Here is an 18,913-nt window from a genome sequence, read left to right as displayed (position 1 = left end):
GCTGATCTCCCTGTGCTATGCGGCTGCTTCCCACTAGCTATCTATTTTACATTTGGTAGTGTATATATGTCCATGCCACTCTCTCACTTGTCCCAGCTTACCCTTCCCCCTCCCCGTGTCCTCAAGTCCATTCTCTACGTCTGCGTCTTTATTCCTGTCCTGCCCCTAGGTTCTTCAGAACCACTTTTTTTTTAGATTCCGTATATACATGTTAGCATATGGTATTTGTTTTTTTCTTTCTGACTTACTTCACTCTGTATGACAGACTCTAGGTCCATCCACCTCACTACAAATAACTCAAATTTCGTTTCTTTTTATGGCTGAGTAATATTCCATTGTATATATGTTCCACATCTTCTTTATCCATTCATCTGTCAATGGACACTTAGGTTGCTTCCATGTCTGGCTATTGTAAATAGAGCTGCAGTGAACATTGTGGTAGATGACTCTTTCTGAATTATGGTTTTCTCAGGGTATATGCCCAGTAGTGGGATTGCTGGGTTGTATGGTAGTTCTATTTTTAGTTTTTTAAGGAACCTCCATACTGTTCTCCATAGTGGCTGTATCAGTTTACATTCCCACCAACAGTGCAAGAGGGTTCCCTTTTCTCCACACCCTCTCCGGCATTTGTTGTTTGTAGATTTTTAAATGATGGCCATTCTGACTGGTGTGAGGTGATACCTCATTGTAGTTTTGATTTGCATTTCTCTAATGATTAGTGATATTGAGCATCCTTTCATGTGTTTGTTGGCCATCTGTATATCTTCTTTGGAGAAATGTCTATTTAGGTCTTCTGCCTATTTTTGGATTGGGTTGTTTGTTTTTTTGATATTGAGCTGCTTGAGCTGCTTTTATATTTTGGAGATTAATCCTTTATCAGTTGCTTCGTTTGCAAATATTTTCTCCCATTCTGAGGGTTGTCTTTTCGTCTTCTTTATGGTTTCCTTTGCTGTGCAAAAGCTTTTAAGTTTCATTAGATCCCATTTGTTTATTTTTGCTTTTATTTCCATTTCTCTAGGAGGTGGGTCAAAAAGGATGTTGCTGTCAACACTTATTTTTAAAGTGTTTTCTATTCATTGTCTCACTCATTTTCAATCTCTCAGTTATTTGTTGTCCATGTTTGTTGAGATCTGAGCCCAGCAATGGGATTAATGCAAGGAGGTTGGGTGGGGGTGGGGACACAGTCCCTGACTTCCGCCTGCTGACATTAGTCTAATGGTGAAGAACAGCTGGCCGTGAACTGTAGCCCAGGGACAAGTGACCAGACCACGGCCACCTGGAGCCCAAGCCACCAGGAGAGACTTTCAGGGGGTGGTGACATTTGCGTTTTGAAGGAAGAGACCAGTTCACCAGGCAGCAAGGTAGGAGAAAAGCACGTGGGCTTTTCGTGCAGGTGGACAAGGGCATGACACTTGCAGCTGAGAAAAAGTATGGCATCTTCAGGGTACACCGTAGCTTGTTGTGACTGCAACGTGGTTTCTGGCCCTATTTTAAAGATTATAAGTATCTGTATACTTTGTTTTGCTAGGTTACACGTCAAGGTCTGTCTGACTCCAAACCCCACTTACAATTATGCTATAAAACTTGTAAAATGTTCTCCACAGCCCCTTCTAATGAATTTACCCAAAACTCGGGCTGATTCAGTCTACTTGACACTGGTGTATTTTCTAACCCCTTTGAGATCAGTGTGCATCTGTATAGTTAATGTGTCATATAGTGTTTCATGGTATTTCATCAGTCATCATTCTGAATTGTTTTTGAACTTCTAATAAAAATGTATTTCAGCTTATTCACTCCACCTAAATTTTATGACTTTTGTGGCAAATATTTGAAAGCCTCACAAGATTCATGTTAGTAACAGACACTCTTATAGCATCTATTGGCTTTTAGTTTGATTAAAAAGTCTACTTGTCTATGACTTTGATATATTATTCTACAATCTAAATTAAAGAATACGTCTCAGATTTTCTGCTCATTATGGTCATTTCATTTTTCCATAAAATAAAATAATTTCCATGGCAACAGTGATGATCCCTTTATTAAGTAAAATAAAAATGGACTCTGAGTATTGGGATTCTTCACATCATTGATAGCTGGTGAGATATGGGAGCACTTCTGTAAAATACCACTGACGTAATTTTATCTCGTTTCTCCAGGTGTAGATCTGGGGAGAATTGATTATGTCTTTGTTTCAAGGCAAATAGACTTAGATGCTTCTCTTTTAGACAGTTTAAATAGACTTTAGAAATCTCACTTAAAACAAAAAAAAATTGTCTTTCAGTTAAATATTTATGCATAATTTCAACATCCCTTGCATCGGATGGTCCAATGGATTATCATCTCAGTCACAGGAGACAACTGACTAAGGGTTTTTTTTTTTCTTTTTAATTATGTGGAAATGATTTTATCCTAAGGGTATTTTGAATGTTTGGAGAATATATTAAATGAAACCTAGATAACGTAGCTAAGAAGTATAATTCTTCCAAGGTTTTAAGACTTTAGGGGGATTATTTTGACAAAGCAGTTACTGAGAGATATTTCACAATTATTTCTTAGAAGGAAAATTTTGGCTGCGGGACCTTAGAGACTGAGAAACATTTCACTGTATCCTTTGTAAGTGGACCGTGTGGGCTTGATTTCTCTTACTTCCTTCTCAGCTCCTTGCGGGTACAACGTGACATCTCAGAACGGGACCATCTACTCCCCTGGGTTTCCAGATGAGTACCCCATTCTGAAGGACTGTGTCTGGCTCATCGTGGTGCCGCCCGGTCACGGCGTCTACATCAACTTCACCTTGCTGCAGACTGAAGCTGTCAATGACTACATCGCTGTTTGGTATGAGAACCTTCCCTGAGAAACACCCATCTGTCGTTGTGATAAACCATTCTTGTAACCACTGACGTGTCACTTACATCTATTTAGAAATGGAGTAGTTAGGTAGATATCAGAAAGGAAAGTTGCCAAGTAAATCTAGAGATACAGAGAATAAACCTTATGTACTGTGTTTGAGTTTTATTACATGGTAGATATATTCAGGATTACTCTAGATATAGGAGACTATCCCATGATCATTTTATTTTTCATTTTTGTCTTCTGTTTCAATTTTTATTTATTTATTTTTTTGACCGCACCACGCAGCTTGTGGGATCTGAGTTCCCCAACCAGGGATTGAGCCTGGGACCCTCAGCAGTGAAAGCATGGAGTCCTAACCACTGGACCACCAGGGAATTCCCTGTTTTATTTTTCATTTTTAAGTGTGATGGCTTTTTTTCCTGAAAGAAAAGCTGATAGGATCCTTTGCCATTATAAGAATTTGATGCTTCTAGAAATGATTGCAGAAATGATTACACACAGCTTTCTCTCCGTGCTTTATAAACCTTGCAAAACTGCCCTCCCGTGTGCTGTGTAGGGGATACTAAGTGGGGATGTAGCCCTGGCTCTCTATCGAATGAGCCACGTGGTCTGGATAAGTGACTTAAACTCTCCTTGACTAAATGTTCCTATCTATGGGAATGACTATTCCTACCTTTGCATTTGGAGGTTAGAGTTTATGGGGGAAGTGGGAATGACAATTCCTCTGTCAAACTATGGTAGAAAAAGTAGAGCGTACCGTCGGGGCATGACCCAGAGTTGAAGAGCCAGGATGTGCTTTTGGAAGAAACTGCCCTGAAAACTCAAGGAGTAATCACACTTAACAAGGTTGTGTGTGTGTGTGTGTGTGTGTGTGTGGTGGTGTGTACGTGTGTGTGTATGTTGGCAAAGTTGTCGTAAAGGTAGTGGTTGTTCAAGTTATTGGAAAATCTGTAAGGTAAGAGAACAGGGAGAGTTGCAGGCGTTGGGAGACACCCGGTGTGGTGTGGCTGAAGTCTCGTGAGAGCCCAGAGGGAAGAGGTGACCTGGCCAGGTAAGCAGGGCAGACCATACAGAACCTCATAAATCATGTTAAGGATTTCAGGCTTCATCCTAGAGCAACAAGGATTCACCTTAGGGTTATAAGAAGGAGAATTACAAGACCAGATCCTGGTTTCAGAATACGCAGTCTCGTTGTGTGGGAAGCACGTCAGCTGGCCGAGAAGGGAGAAGAGTCCAAGAAGCCCTTGAGGCTGTAGAAATAACTCTGACAGGCAGGGGCGTCCCGGTCATGGGAATGAGCGGGAACGGGCAACTTGAAAGGTTAAGTTGACCACATGAAGCTGCCATTTCAGAAGCAAAGCAAAACAGACAACACCAAAAGGAAGATCCACACAATAATATCAGCAGGTTTACTCGGATTAACTGATAGATTTAGGAGGTAGGAGGAAAATCTTCGTCAGGTAACAACAGCGGAGTGAGCCCTTGTTGTCTAAGTGCACGTGAGACAGAGAGACTGGAGTCCCATCAACTGTGAATATTAAACATCTTGATATTTCTAAACACGGTATCTAGAAGATGGTAATATTTTATTCAGGTTTTTAAAATATTTCAATTCAGTAGCAAGAGCTCCATAAATCTCACCCGTGATTAAAGAGACACTCTGAATTTAGACTTTAAAATGTGGACATTTGGGAAGAAGCTGATAAATGGTATTGCCCTCACTAGAATAAATGTGACCTGGTCTCAGAAATGCCTCAGAAAAGGTCAGCTGTGAGAGGAACAAGTGAGCCCGAGCTTCTGGTTTGAAGACCAGACTTCTCAGATGGATCCTGGGGTCAGACCATCGTCTTTCACCGAGATGGAGCCCGACTGTCAGAAGAAAATGGTTGTTAATTGAAGCTGTAACTAGGAGCTTTCTCTTCAGATGACTCCCCTTCTCTTTCCTAGGGACGGTCCCGATCAGAATTCACCTCAGCTGGGAGTTTTCAGTGGAAACACAGCCCTGGAAACAGCGTACAGTTCCACCAATCAAGTCCTGCTGAAGTTTCACAGCGACTTTTCAAATGGAGGTTTCTTTGTCCTCAATTTTCATGGTCAGTGTACTTTCACTCTGTTGATGAAGGCGAAGAATTCCAGTTGATTTTTCTCATAGCGTTGACATAAACCTTGTTTCCATCTAAAGTTCCTTGATTCTGCCAACCGAGAACCAATAGGATTTTCTCTCATTTCATGCCAGAGGTTCCCATGACCCTTTTTTCTTCCTGATGTATTTATTATTTCACATCTCTTTTGTAGTAAGCTTGGATTTACTCCAAGTTAAGTGTATTGTATGTGAAACTCTGATATGGAGACCACTGAAATACATTTAGTACCTTTCATAGATTTCCTCATCTCCGTCTCCAGATGAACCTCGCTAGCAAATGTCATGTGATTACAGAGGGAACCAAGCCAATCTTTACTGATTTTGAGAATGAATGCTAAATAATTTAGGGAAAAAGATACCAGTCCCTTATCTCTCATGAGGACTGCCACATGGACGTCCTCAGGACAAGAGACCGAGGAAGATCATGTCAGAACCAGACATGGATGTGGAACCAGGCCATGGGTGAACCGTTTCTCTTGCAGAATTCCAAATATATGTCAAGTGTTTTTATTTGAACATTATAATTTTTAAAATTTTATACTTTTTCCTTTCAATTTTAGATATTCCTTGATATTAAGTAATTCTGTAAGCATTTGAAGTCAAGACTTTCGTAAAACTATGATTTACAAATACAGACATTTTCCTGTACCTAAGCATTATAACAACACAACATAAGAGGAATGCTTGTTGTAAGATTTCTGTTTATTCAGCAAATGTAATTGCTCTTATTGTTTTTTATGAACCATGTAGCATTCCAGCTCAAGAAATGTCAGCCTCCCCCAGCAGTTCCGCAGGCAGAAATGCTTACTGAGGATGAGGATTTTGAAATAGGTAATGTTTTCTTCATTACAACGTCGTTAGCTCAACCCACCTTTTTTACACCCACCCGACTGCAGTAGTCAGTCAAGTAAATGAGTATTTGTCAGAAATATTCCTAAAGCTTTGCTAGAGAGATATACACAGAGGTCATGCATTGAGTAAGTATCTTTTTCTTTCTTCATCTCCACGATTTTCAGTGTTTTTTTTCCGTTTGAATTTTGCTTTTGTCATTTTGAGCACATTTTCCCCCTACATCACTCAGTAGTTTGTATTTTTCTCCTGAAAAGCAGTTTTCAGAGACAGACTTAAACAGATGTTGGTGTTTAGTTAGGGAACCATGTTCATGAACTAGAAGAAGAAAATCATTTGTGGCTAAAATAATGATTAGTCTAACATTGACCTTTCATTGAAACTGGAATACAATTGGTGAATACATTTAATGATAATATTTAGAGATTCTGTTTTTTCATTTTATATTAATGATCTGTTTCATTAAACAATCATCAGTTCACAGTAGGAAACCAACCGTGGCGTATGTTTGCCGTATAGTTGTTGCGATGCAGGATTTCTGTCTCAATTACAAATACTCTGTCCTGTTGTCACACCCTGTTTCAGACCAGTGGTCAAACCATGTGACCTAATTTATGCTCTACTCCTAAGGGCTTAGTTAATGAGAGCATTGTGCTAATTAGGCCAAGTTCATTGTATAGCCCTCTCTGGATGCATTAAAGCCATTCTGTTGTACAACCTTAAATCCCAAGCATCTATTTCTCTTTTCTTTCTCTCTTTCTTCCTTCCTTCCTTCTTCCCTCCCTCCCTCCCTCCCTCTCTCTCTCTCTCTCTCTTTCTTTCTTTTTCTTTTTCTTTCTTCCTTCCTTCCTTCCTTCCTTCCTCCCTCCCTCTCTCCCTCCCTCCCTCTCTCTCTTTCTTTCTTTCTTCCTTTCCTTCCTTCCTTCCTTCCTTTTCTTTTTTTTTAGTAACCATGGGCAAAGGGGAATGAACATAGACACATCAGTCAAAGAAGAAAAATCTGCTACATAATTTCTGTAGAAATATTGGTTACATTTAAGATAGCATTTTTATAAATTAAGAACTGAAAATGACACCATTTCATTAAACAGACCACACATGAATACCAATCTTGATTCAGAAACAGTTTGCGCACTCACTTAAGCCGCATGCGTGTTTAATACATTCCCACGCTGCGTGTCCTGGAGACAGAATCTTCAAGTATATGCTGTGCTGGCTCCTTCAGGAGACTCCGTGAAGTACCAGTGCCACCCTGGGTACACGCTGTCTGGGACGGACACACTGACCTGTGTGCTCGGCGCCCAACTGCAGTTTGAAGGCTCTCTCCCGACGTGTGAAGGTATGAAGTTTATACTACAAATATGCTTGTTCAACACGGAACACGGTGTGACTTGTATTGGTCTGAACTTCCTTGTATGTGTCTGAATTTCTTTGTATGCATCTGGATTTGTCTCTATCTGTGTTATGATTCCATTGCAATTAAAATCACCCGCTAACAGAAATATCTTACCCTTGCTTTTAGCTAGCTCCACAAAATAAATCAAACCTACATCAAATAAGAAGTCTTGCTGTTTCCCAACAGTTTGTCAGGAAAATTTTCATACATATGGCAAAGTTGAAATAATTTAAAAATAATACCCATTACCTAAGTTCCACCATTAATGTTTACTACATATCCTTTGTCACGTTTCTCTTATCTGTTTATCCATCCATTAATCTATCTATATTTTTGATACATTCAAGGCAAATTGCAAGCATCACTACATTTCCCTCTGAATTCTTTAGCATGCAGAAAATTATCTAGTGTTTACTATTTTTTTTCTGTAAAATGTATAGATATTGAAATGCACATATGTTGCATACAATAAATGCACACATTTCATATTTTTACGGCTTTAAATTGCATAGACCATATGCAATAACAGATAATATATAATAGCAGAACAAAATATGAGGTTGAATCTATTGATTCAATTGATTTGAATATCATTAGATCATTTAAAATACATTATTTAAAGGCACCACTTTTAAGCACTATTGGAAAAAAAAAAGATTTGGAAGAGGCGTAAATAAGCTAAAATGTCTCAGTATAAGTCAGAAGAATGACTGGTTGCATGTCAAAGAGCTTTCCAAGATAGATTTTATTTTGTAACTTCAAAATCACAGTCACGTTTATTTCCTTTAAAGAATGGAACTCTCCCCTTTCAGGGAATTTGAATATTATCATTCATTAGGGATAGTGAAACATTTAAAAGGGCCAACATTTAGGAAGAGAAGACCCAGAGTCTAGATTTGATTATCAAGTGACCTTGGTTACTAATCTTCTGAGCATCATGTGTAATGAGGATCATTTATCTGCATCATTTATGGGATTGGTGTAAAGATGAAGTGAATATTAAATTAATTCTAAGCGATTTATAATGTTAATTATCTACCCTATAAAAGGCAATTTTCTTTGCATTGCAATAGTATTGATTTTGCAAGTGCTCAGGCCCATGAATTGATTCTTCCAGAATATCTGGTAACTTTGTGCATTTTCATTACTAATGAGGCAGAATTTCAGTCACTCTTACAGAGGGAAACGATTTTCAACACCTGAAGAAAATCTGGAATGAATTATTATTAAATAACCAAAGTAGCTTAGGTTGTTTCTGAGAAAAAAGTACTTTGGAATTGCACCCACTTGCGAGCCAGTGCGAGCCAGTGGGCCCGCAGGAGGGGGCCCCCTGCCCTTTGCCTCTTGCTTTAAACACTTGCGGGACCCTCGTGGTTGCGGTGCCGCTGAAACCCTGCCTCTAGCTGCCTTTGTTGGAAGCAGGGGGTCGCATGGGGCGCTAAGTCAGGACACTGATGTCATTTTTTTCCTGGAAAAACCAGTGTGTCACGACCACGTTACCTCAGCGACAGTGATCTCCAGAGGATACTTTTCTCAAGGTGGTAGAGGGGGTGGGTATAAAAGTTTCATCTTTTGCCATTTTATATAAAAATTAACTGAGGTAAATCTTCACATGTTGAAGGCAGATTTTAATCCCACCAAACACAGCCTTAAATTTCTCAGAATAGGTGACTTTCAGCAAGGGTGGTCTTAGCTGATGAATGAAGAAAGGCATAAATGTTTATTTAACATGCTACTTTAAAAATAGGGAACATGCCTCCGTTCTGTTGTCTCTCCCCAAGATTAACCTCGTTTTCACTTAAATGAAATTGATTCATGACAATCCAGGAACAGAGTAAATCAACACAACAGGGGCATCATTCTCTAAATTACTTCCGCTCTCACACGTTTGCAGGCAGTGTCCAGCTAACAAGACAGGCGCCCTGTACTCAGCCCAGAGGTCCCCAGGCCCTACTGAACTCATAGGAATTACTACGTAGGATGACCTAGTTCTCTTCTGTTTCAGTTCAGGAGTAAATTTGTTTAGAATGAACTGAGTTATCTTAGCTGTCATTCCCTAAACGCCTCATTATTTAAGAAAGGAAATAGGGACTCTGGATGTCGTCTATCAAATACTTAAACACTTAAGCACTTAATTATCATTTTTCTTCCAGTACTTTTCTATTATTTGATTGGGCTCAAGTGGGGGCCAATTCCCCAATAAATTCTTGATGAAAAATTGTACTAGTTATGAGTCCTACTTCTTCAAATGTCATAACCACACTTTTAGAAGTTCTGCTTTGAAAATTATCACCACTTTAGGGTGGTTGATTGTTCCTTGGGAACAATGGGAATAAATTGTTCTGAAAGTTCATACTTTTTACAGATGAATATTACCTTGTTGGATACTTACCTTCATTTAGGAAAAAAAAAAATGAATGAGGGTCTGGAATGTTTTTCAACACCACCAAGCAATTCTCGCATTTTCTTTAGACACCAGCTGAGTGTCCCACAGTTTAACTCAATTCAAAGACACTCCCAACCCTCAGGAAATTCCAAGGGTTTGGGGAGCTCCGTGCCAGGAACCTGGGACAGAGGCCAAGTATATTTTAGCACAGAAGGCTATCATGAAAGTGACTCTTCTCAAGTTAAAAAAAGAGAGAAGCATTTCAAAAAGTGAAGAGAAGCAGTAAGAAAGGTTTGGAAGTGTGAAAGGACATAGGGCATCCAGGAAAGAGGGGGTGACCCCCAGCAGCTTGTTGTTAGGGTGTGTTCGAGGAAATGGCTTTAAGTGGGCTGGAAAACTAAAGGACGCCAGATTGTAAAAGGGCTTCAGTGTCAGGTGGCTTCATCCCATAAACAATGGAAATCCATCAATGGTTATTGTTTTTAAAAATTGGAAACATGCATTATCAATGAACACTGAAGACCATCAGTGACCTTCAAAGAGTGGCCATTCCTTGGGAAGCATAAGTGTGACAGTAACACGTCTCCAGGCCTCCGGGTGACAGAGTTCTCCGTATCACAATTCTTTCATACCTAGATGTACTCTTAAGAGTTAATCTTATTTATAAATCCTAATGTTTGAGTCCATTACTTTTGCTGAAGCCCTGCAAGGTGCTTTGGGTTTTAAGGCTCACACTGGATTTTTCTCCAAAAGTAAGCTAAAGGAGTAACTGCGCAGAGGGAGGGGACGCAAAGCTCAAGCCAGTGTCTCAGCAGCATGTTCCTTCAGAGACGTCTTTGCCAGGACCCTGATGCAGATGCTTCCCGGGGGTGGGAAGTCTCCGATAGCCCCCGTGGGAAACAGGGTGTTTTTAGCACGGAGGGCTCAGCTTAGGGGAGCCTGTGGTCTCTGAAACCTTCCCGCTGTCAATGGGGGTTGCTCCTAGCAACAGTTTCCAGAGGAAGGGAAGGGATGGGCACGTGGGAGGGAGCGTGAGAAACACAGGAGTGTAGGCACTTCCGTTCACCTGGAGACAGACTCAGTGCATCTTCAAAACAGTATGTGTGTCTGAAAGAAATACTGTGAAGGGTCGTAAAAAGAAATGAAGCAAATAATCTCACGGATGTTTTCATTTTATCTTCTCTAAAAAACAGAAACAGGGAATCAGAATAGCTGTGTTTAAGAATCTGCGTCTCATCTCTAATCACGCCCTGGGTTGTGCTCTCAGCTCTCCAGGTGCATTTCAGCAGGTGGATGGTTTTCTGTTTCCAGGTGGTCTGCTGTCCCAGTGTTGTCTAATAGCTATAGTTGTGGTGATGAAATCGCAAGACAGAGATGCAGGTTAACTACTTCTCCCGTGTATTAACACACAATGACATGTGCTCTGTAGCATCTTCACGTCAGGAACAGGCAGGCATGTGGTCAGACGTTGTAGCACTGTCTGCCCACATAGCGCTTTAGATTGAAGAAAAACATTTGCATGTTTTTGATCTGATTATAACCCTGAGGAGGAGCTTTATTGCTGTCTAGTTACAGCCAACCTCTGGCTTTTATTGTAAATTCAAAACAAGTCCCAGGAGATCCTAAAACCCCAGGCCCTGCACACATGCAGACAGAAAAAACTCTAACTTATTTTATTTTATTAACATCAACACGTTCATTTCTGAAAGGCCATAGTATATTTTACAGAGTGATCTTACCATCAACACAGAAGAAGATACTTTTTAAACTAAGTTGTTTGGTCTATGTGTTTTGGTTTAAATTATTTTTTATATTACTTGCCATTAATTAACACTGTAAGTATACTTTAAAATCTACCTAAAATACACATTTATTAAAAAGGTTCTATGAAATGTTTCATCCTCGGTGATTTTATCCCTAAGCATTTTCTAAATTTTAAGATACGTCTCAATTGGAATACTAAGTTAAATGAAAGAAAGGGGGGAAGATACTTTTTTTAACCATTACTTGAATCAAAACATATAAGCTTTCTCATCTGTTTGGGTTTTGAAATGTATTCATAAATAATACACATTTCATTAATTAAAAGGAGAATACTCAACAAATAAGACACACTTCCATTGATAGAAGCTCTTTTCCATTGAGGAAAAGCAGATCATTTAACTTTTTAAACATTTTGTAAATAGTTTTGGTACGTCTTTGTTTATTGTTGAACCATCACCAATAAGAGAAATAATTTTCTCTTAATAATTCTATTGACAAACTGTTTCTGGAGGATACTTAAATTAGCAATGAGAGAAATGACTGATTAAGAGACCTTGGTGATTTTCTTTTGCATTCATACCTACACAGATTAGTTTTATTGTGATTAACTTGGAGTAGTTGAATAATGAAAAACAGTGAGAGGGAAAATTGTGTCAAGGTGTCCATATTATCTTAATGATTCATTCATGATAAATTAACCCATTAGAAATCACTCCCACTTTAGACAGTAGAAACCCAGGTGTCCCATATGGCTCATCTCTTATCAGTCCCAAGCAATCCCATCAAATGTTTAAAATTTACTGTTCTAAATATAATTAAAAGTATAATCAAAGGCAGAAATAAATATAATTTTATTATCATCGTGTATAATTTCACAATGTTTTTGTAATATTACATTGAAAAGGTGAGGTCTTACACTTTAGTTGAAAACTTGGGATCCTGCGGTTGAGTCCGCCAGGCACCTGCCCTAAGTTAAGTGAGGTGTGTGGGCAATTCAGTCATAGACAGTGGATGAGGAGTGAAAGGCATGTATGTATGAACTGTCCCTGTGTCAGGGGTCCCTCCTCCCCTCACCAGTGGCAGATCAGCGGGAGCCAGACCATGGCTTCTCCACCTTCTCCAGGTAAAGAAAACTTTCAGGCTCAGTGCTTCTTCTTCTCAAGTTGACAGCTACCTCAGCTTGGCTGCCCTAGGATTGGGTGGACAGACTTAATCTCTTTGACTCTTGGTCTCCTTAGAGTTAAATAGGATTTATCTATCCATCTATGGCTATCTATCAATCATCTGTATATCATCTACCAATCTCTTCTATCTGATCTGTATATCAACATATATATATTATACATAATTATGTTTTAAATTATAGGGTGATGTTAAAATGTTGCTTTCCTGTTCTGTTTGTGTCCTGTATTAAATTTGGTCACATCTCAGTAGGATTGCTTTGTTGTTGTTGTTGTTTTCTTTCATGAGCTTGTATATCCAGGGTTAGAAACTATCCTATTGAAGTTGGATTCATTTTGTTAAGGAAAACTTTTACTGGTGCGTTGTTCCTTAGCACAATGCCCAGCCAGTGAAGTCCGGACAGAATCTTCTGGGGTCATCCTTAGTCCAGGGTATCCAGGCAACTATTTTAACTCCCAGACGTGCTCGTGGAGCATCAGAGTGGAACCAAACTACAACATCACCATCTTCGTGGACATTTTCCAAAGTGAAAAGCAGTTTGATGCACTGGAAGTATTTGATGGTAAGTCTCTTTAAACTTTGTTTACGTACCAGTGACCTATGCATAATGTAATAAGGATGCCAGTATAATGTTTCTGTAATGCAAGAACTTGAATATTTTCTTGAAGTAAATTACATCTCCCCCAAACAGAAAATGAATTATTCTTGGGCTTGTGTGGTCTCAGAGATCAAGCGGTAGGTAAAACATTTCCATGCCGTTCCTAATGTTGCAACTTTTAAACCATTAGGATGCTGGTGACACACCCTGAAAATGTACTGAATTAACTTTAATCATTCTTTAATTCTTTAATGTGGGGCTTTGAAGTAGATGATTTCAAAAGATCTTCCTTTCCCTTCTTCTAAGATTATATTGATTTAGAAGATATTTTAGGAAATTTAAGAGGGCTAAAAGTACTTTAATCAGTCTAAATGATTATTTTACTAGAAATATATAAAAGTAATGGCTCACAGAGATTTCTGGGTCATAAGTGCTATAGGAGTCTTTAATGTACAATTTTTTTAGATTAGTGAAATAGCTTACTGAACAAATGCTAATACTGTTTTCAACATGAGTCATGCATTTTTGTACAGTTCTAATGAACTTTTAATATAACAATGCTATGCTTAAACGTAGTATGTGGTTGAATTGTCAATTTGAAATGGAACTGATGTTAATAATTTTTCTTTGTACAGAAGCATTATCATAGCTCAGAATATTACACCATGATACAATTACGGCTGTACATAATAAGAGGGTTTTTACGTGTTCTGATGGATTTGTCATTGAGTTCAGATAAATAACAATCAATTCAGTGAAAAAAATTACTGTAATTGATTCTCTGTGTGTTTATATGTCTCTTAGTGACTTGATGAATCATAATAGTCAAGTTGCTTCTATGGATAGACACTTGATGAATCAATTTATGTATTTCCAAAGATGAGCTGCTAAATTGGAAATTAAACTCATCCTTATATACATAGGAACAGAGGACTGAAGGGTAATATTTTCATTTTCAGACGGTTTTTAAGGGTGCGTTAAAACGGACACATACTACTGAAGACTCTCCTCTTAGCCTTTAGGGTGGGAAGAAGTAATGCATTAGCCAAGTACAAAAATGGGCTTCTTTTGTCAATGAGGAATCAGGGAAACTATCTTAAGGCCAATTAGGTGTCATAAAAAAGTACAGACAAGCAGTTAACCTCAGGGGCTGTGTGCGTGTGTTTGTGTGTGTATATGCTTACATATTCCTATACATGCAGTATATAGTTATATGTATTTACACAATCACTCTAAATGTATGCCTGTTGCTTTGTTTCACCTTGGTTGAATTGAAATTTAGCTGGCAGTGCTTCTATGTCTTCTCATTTCAGGAGCAAAATCATTATCAATAATTTAGGCCTGAAGCATTTACAATGTGATCTTCCTAAAATATAGACAGATCAAGCCCATTATAAACCATAAGCAAAATAGATAATAGAGATAATATCAAAGCAGTTGCTGTCGAAATTACCAGAGATCTATGACTAGGTGTGTTTCACTGTCAAAGAGTTCTCTCTAAAGTGAAAGGTCAGAATTTTATAAGAATAATTTTTTAAGCGTTGGCATTTTTGTTGAAGTTAAGTGTCATGTTCATTGCATCTGTTTTGTTTTGTTTTTTGAAAGACACTGGCTCTTTTATAGCTCTTGAGTTGACCAAAAAAGAAAAAAGTTGAATATATTGATTTTAAGCTTTAATAACCCAAGAGTTTATTACTCTCTACGGCTCCAGTAGTGCTTATTCCTCAATTTAAAAACAAAATAGGACTTTAATCATTAGAGAACGCAATTGAGAAAGGTGTCAGAAGAAAGATGGTGGTCTTCACTTGTGAGGAACTTGCTACTTTCCATCTTGGTAACAGAGACTACACATACACACTCACACACACATACACACACTCACAATTTGTATATTGCACACTTTTGAATGTTTACACAATTGCTATCATATTATATTTATCTGCAAACAGATTTCACTTGTTAATATGCTATTTTAAAAATTACCTACACTGATACATGTTTATCTAGTTCATTAATTTTAAATGCTGTGTAGAATTTCTTTGAAAAAACTTTTAATGCCTTTTTAAAACCCCAAACCACAACTTAGGATCTAAATTTTGCCATAAAAATGCTGGAATAAACATTTTGCTGTATAAATAACACTTGTGCACATATGTTGGAGTTTATAAAAAATATAATTAAAACCTTCAATTGTATTGGATATTACCAAATTGCTCTCCAAAGTGATTATACTAACTTATACTTCCACTAGTATTGCATGAAAATTTCCATTCCCTATATCCATTCAATGTTGTAAATACTAATAATAGTAAAAACTACTTTCATTTTTTAAACTACTCTTGTTTTATAGGTAACTTTTTGTTCGATTTAAGTATTATGTATTAGTAGCATATATGTCTGAAATTATTTTGGTTGGCTATTGTTTCTTTTATTATTATTTTTTAACAGAGAATGTATCTGCTGCTTTATTTATTTGGAATTCTTTGTCTCCTTTGGAACTAAATAGCTGTATATTGTATAGCTAGACTCTAATTTAATCAAAAGTAAAAGTAGTCTGCATTTTGTAGGTGCTAATTCATATCATAACCTTTTTGTTTTTTCTGTTTTATTTAGGCTCTTCTGGTCAAAGTCCTCTGTTAGTGGTCTTGAGTGGAAACCATACTGAACAGTCAAATTTTACAAGCAAGAGTAATCAGTTATATCTCCGCTGGTCCACTGATCATGCAACCAGTAAAAAAGGATTCAAGATTCGTTATTCAGGTGAGTAAGTGAGGTTAAGATTTAATATAAAAGTATTTTTAATACGAAGGATCTGCATTAAATTAAAAAATTACAATAGATAAAGATTTATAGTATAAACCTAATTTCTGAAGATGAATAATTAACTTCAATAGAAATAATATGATGGGAAATTACTCTGAGTGATATCTCTAAACTACATTAGGGAAAATAAACTATCTGTTGATTACTATTAAAATTTTTTGTTGCTAAAATCATAAACCATTGAATTGCATGCCACAGAAAGCAAAGACATTTCCCCCCAAAATAAAGTAATATAATATAAATTAATTTTAAAATATGTTTAAAGGCTAAGGAGACAATCAGGAGGAGATAATCATAGTGCATTTTTTTAAATTTAAATTTATTTATTTATTTGTTTATTTGGCTGCGTTGGGTCTTAGTTGCAGCACTCAGGGATCTTCCTTGTGGCTCGCGGGCTTCTCCAGTTGCGGCACACGGGCTTAGTTGTCCCACGGCATGTGTGATCTTGGATCTTACTTCCCCCACCAGCGATCAAACCCATGTCCCCTGCATTGGAAGGTGAATTCTTAACCACTGGACCACCAGGGAAGTCCCTGCGTTTAATTGTATGAGTCATAATAACATCTTATTATTAATAGTATGTCTTTTTATTGATTATATATTCGTATGTCTCTTTATCTTTATGCAGACATGGCATATAGATATATACACACACATATAAACATATACAAAATAAATGTTTACATATATATTTCCTTATCAACATTTAAATTATTTTGTTCTTTCCCCATATATTTCAATCACTTTCTGTCAGTAGTTTTTTGTATTAATTAAATCAGTTAATACATTTATGAGAGATTAGATCCTGTGTACGTTTGTCAATGTGACCAGCCTGACACCTAATGTTTATACTGCCCTACAAAAACAGTAGACAGACAATTTAAATTCCTCATAAGCAAAATATCTAACCTTTTCTCAGTGTCTCACTCAACAATATCCGTGCTAACAATTGAGATATATTTCCCAAGGGAGATGCCCACTCTGTGCATTTCATTGACCAGTGTACCTCCCAGAGGCTGCTTATTCCAATGCCTGTAGTACATCCTCAGTGATGGGAACACCCTGAGGGAGGAACAGCGAAAGGTCTTAGTAGTTTTAAGAATATTTTAGCTCTCTCTGATTGGTAGACGTCATGAAATAGTAAAAAGCATCAGGGTTTTGAAATAGCTCTTGATGTAAGGACAGGAGGCATGAAATTCACTCATGCTTCCTCTATAATGTTTAATAAGATATGCTCAGACTTCTGTTTTCCCGCCTTTGCTCAAAGTAGCCATTCAAAAAGCTTATCAACAAAGAGCTCACAGTTGAAATCGCTTCATTCAAATGGGTATTGAGAGCATTAGGGCAGTGATTGGATTTGTGTTCATCAAATTCCTTGTTCCGAAAAATAAATACTCAGACCTGTAGAATTGTTTGAATTTATTTCCAATGAGCAAAAATGGACAGCGCAGGGGAAATAATGGTGAACATAATTTATCTTGTTTTATCTGTGGCAAATTACTTAGTAGCCTGGCGATGTGATTATACTTTGAATTCTGTCTTTCAAGGGATATTTTCATTCATTATAGAACAAGAAGATTCTCTTTGTTAAACAGTGTTGGGAAAGTAGGAAAAAGAATTTTAGAGAAGGCTATAAGCTGTTGTTCTGTGAATGGACCTATCTATTTATCTCTCTATAGAAATAGATACAGATAGATCTTTGAACAGATTTTCACTTAAAGTTTGATGAGTCAGTGACCTCTGCTAGGAGTTCATCACCAGTAATTTCAGAGCAGTGATTCAGTGAAGATCCCTGAGCTGTAACATTGTGGGCAAGGGAGCTGCAGCCCATAATATAAGCACGTGTTGCGTCACAAACCTTTGTTTGCCTTACACGTGTGAAGCATTGGTCGTCAGGCGTAAGAGCAATATAATTGATCTACGTGATTAACAAACAAAACAACAACAACAAAAAACAAGTGCTTGTCCATTGAGGTTCAAGTCAATTCAATAAACTGCTGAGTGTTGAGCGAAAAATGGCCCTTAAATGAAGTAAATGAGAGTAAGTGAAATAAGCTTCAGAAATGGAAGAGTCAGAACTACAGACTGGCTGACATACACCCAGAAACCCCAGGATAGCCAACTCTGCCCGCCACCTTCCATCATGATTCCTACTTGACTGTCTCCCTCCTTCACCTGCTTTTCCAAAGCACCACCAGCAGAGTGTAAGGATTGGGCCCTGGTCCTCTTAATTCTTAACGTAGCCAGGAGTCGAACAGGTGGGACCCCGTGTTCTAATCTTCCCCTTTGCTTTTCAGTGCCATGTCTCCCCACTCTGAGCCCCTCTGTATCTTGTTCTAGATGAGTTAGGAAGGAAGGGATATCTTGACAGCCTGATGATAGAAGAAACACAGTCAATAGGAAAGAAAATAATTATTGGACCCTATAGAGTTAGACAGTCATCCTGCAGATTATCTCTCTTAACAGACTGAACTGTGACAAAATCACAGGTGACACCCCAAGAACCATGTGGTCTCACTGCCCCTTCAGGAGCATTTCAGACTTTATCTTGTCTCTAAACCTGGAACAGGGTCTACAGTCGGCTTGGCCTTCCTACTTTTCATCATCATCATCATCATTATTGTTATTATTATTTTAATTTACTGGCACAATAATTCTGGGTAGTTGGTAGCTGGGGTGCCTGATTATACTCATACCTTCCCTAAACTAAATATTTTGGTTCATTCAAAACTTAAAACATTTAGTCTCCAACAGTTGAACATGGAAAATGGTATGCCAATGGGACAAGAGTTTCGTATAAGAGTTAGTGGATTTTAACTTAATAAAAATGAGTCCATTAAAAAAATGAAACGGTACCTCATCCAGCTGAGACTGTTGTCTGAGGATGCTTCTCACAGGAAAATGCTTGACAACCGAGGC

At 37.9% G+C, this 18,913-nt stretch overlaps 1 protein-coding gene across 1 annotated transcript in view; it reads left to right on the top strand.

Annotated features, from left to right (window-relative positions):
• The window catches only part of CSMD1 (CUB and Sushi multiple domains 1), a 1,828,277-nt gene that overhangs the window by 1,684,664 nt on the left and 124,700 nt on the right, over positions 1 to 18,913 (top strand). The window contains exons 43-48 of the mRNA XM_057537433.1: positions 2,658 to 2,835; positions 4,801 to 4,946; positions 5,747 to 5,827; positions 7,071 to 7,184; positions 12,947 to 13,135; positions 15,785 to 15,931. Coding sequence (XP_057393416.1) covers positions 2,658 to 2,835; positions 4,801 to 4,946; positions 5,747 to 5,827; positions 7,071 to 7,184; positions 12,947 to 13,135; positions 15,785 to 15,931 — 855 coding nt within the window. The remainder of the gene's footprint in view (positions 1 to 2,657; positions 2,836 to 4,800; positions 4,947 to 5,746; positions 5,828 to 7,070; positions 7,185 to 12,946; positions 13,136 to 15,784; positions 15,932 to 18,913) is intronic.

The sequence above is a fragment of the Balaenoptera acutorostrata genome, chromosome 21, assembly GCF_949987535.1.
Source record: "Balaenoptera acutorostrata chromosome 21, mBalAcu1.1, whole genome shotgun sequence".
NCBI lineage: Eukaryota > Metazoa > Chordata > Mammalia > Artiodactyla > Balaenopteridae > Balaenoptera > Balaenoptera acutorostrata.
This window is presented reverse-complemented; position numbering and strand designations above follow the sequence as displayed.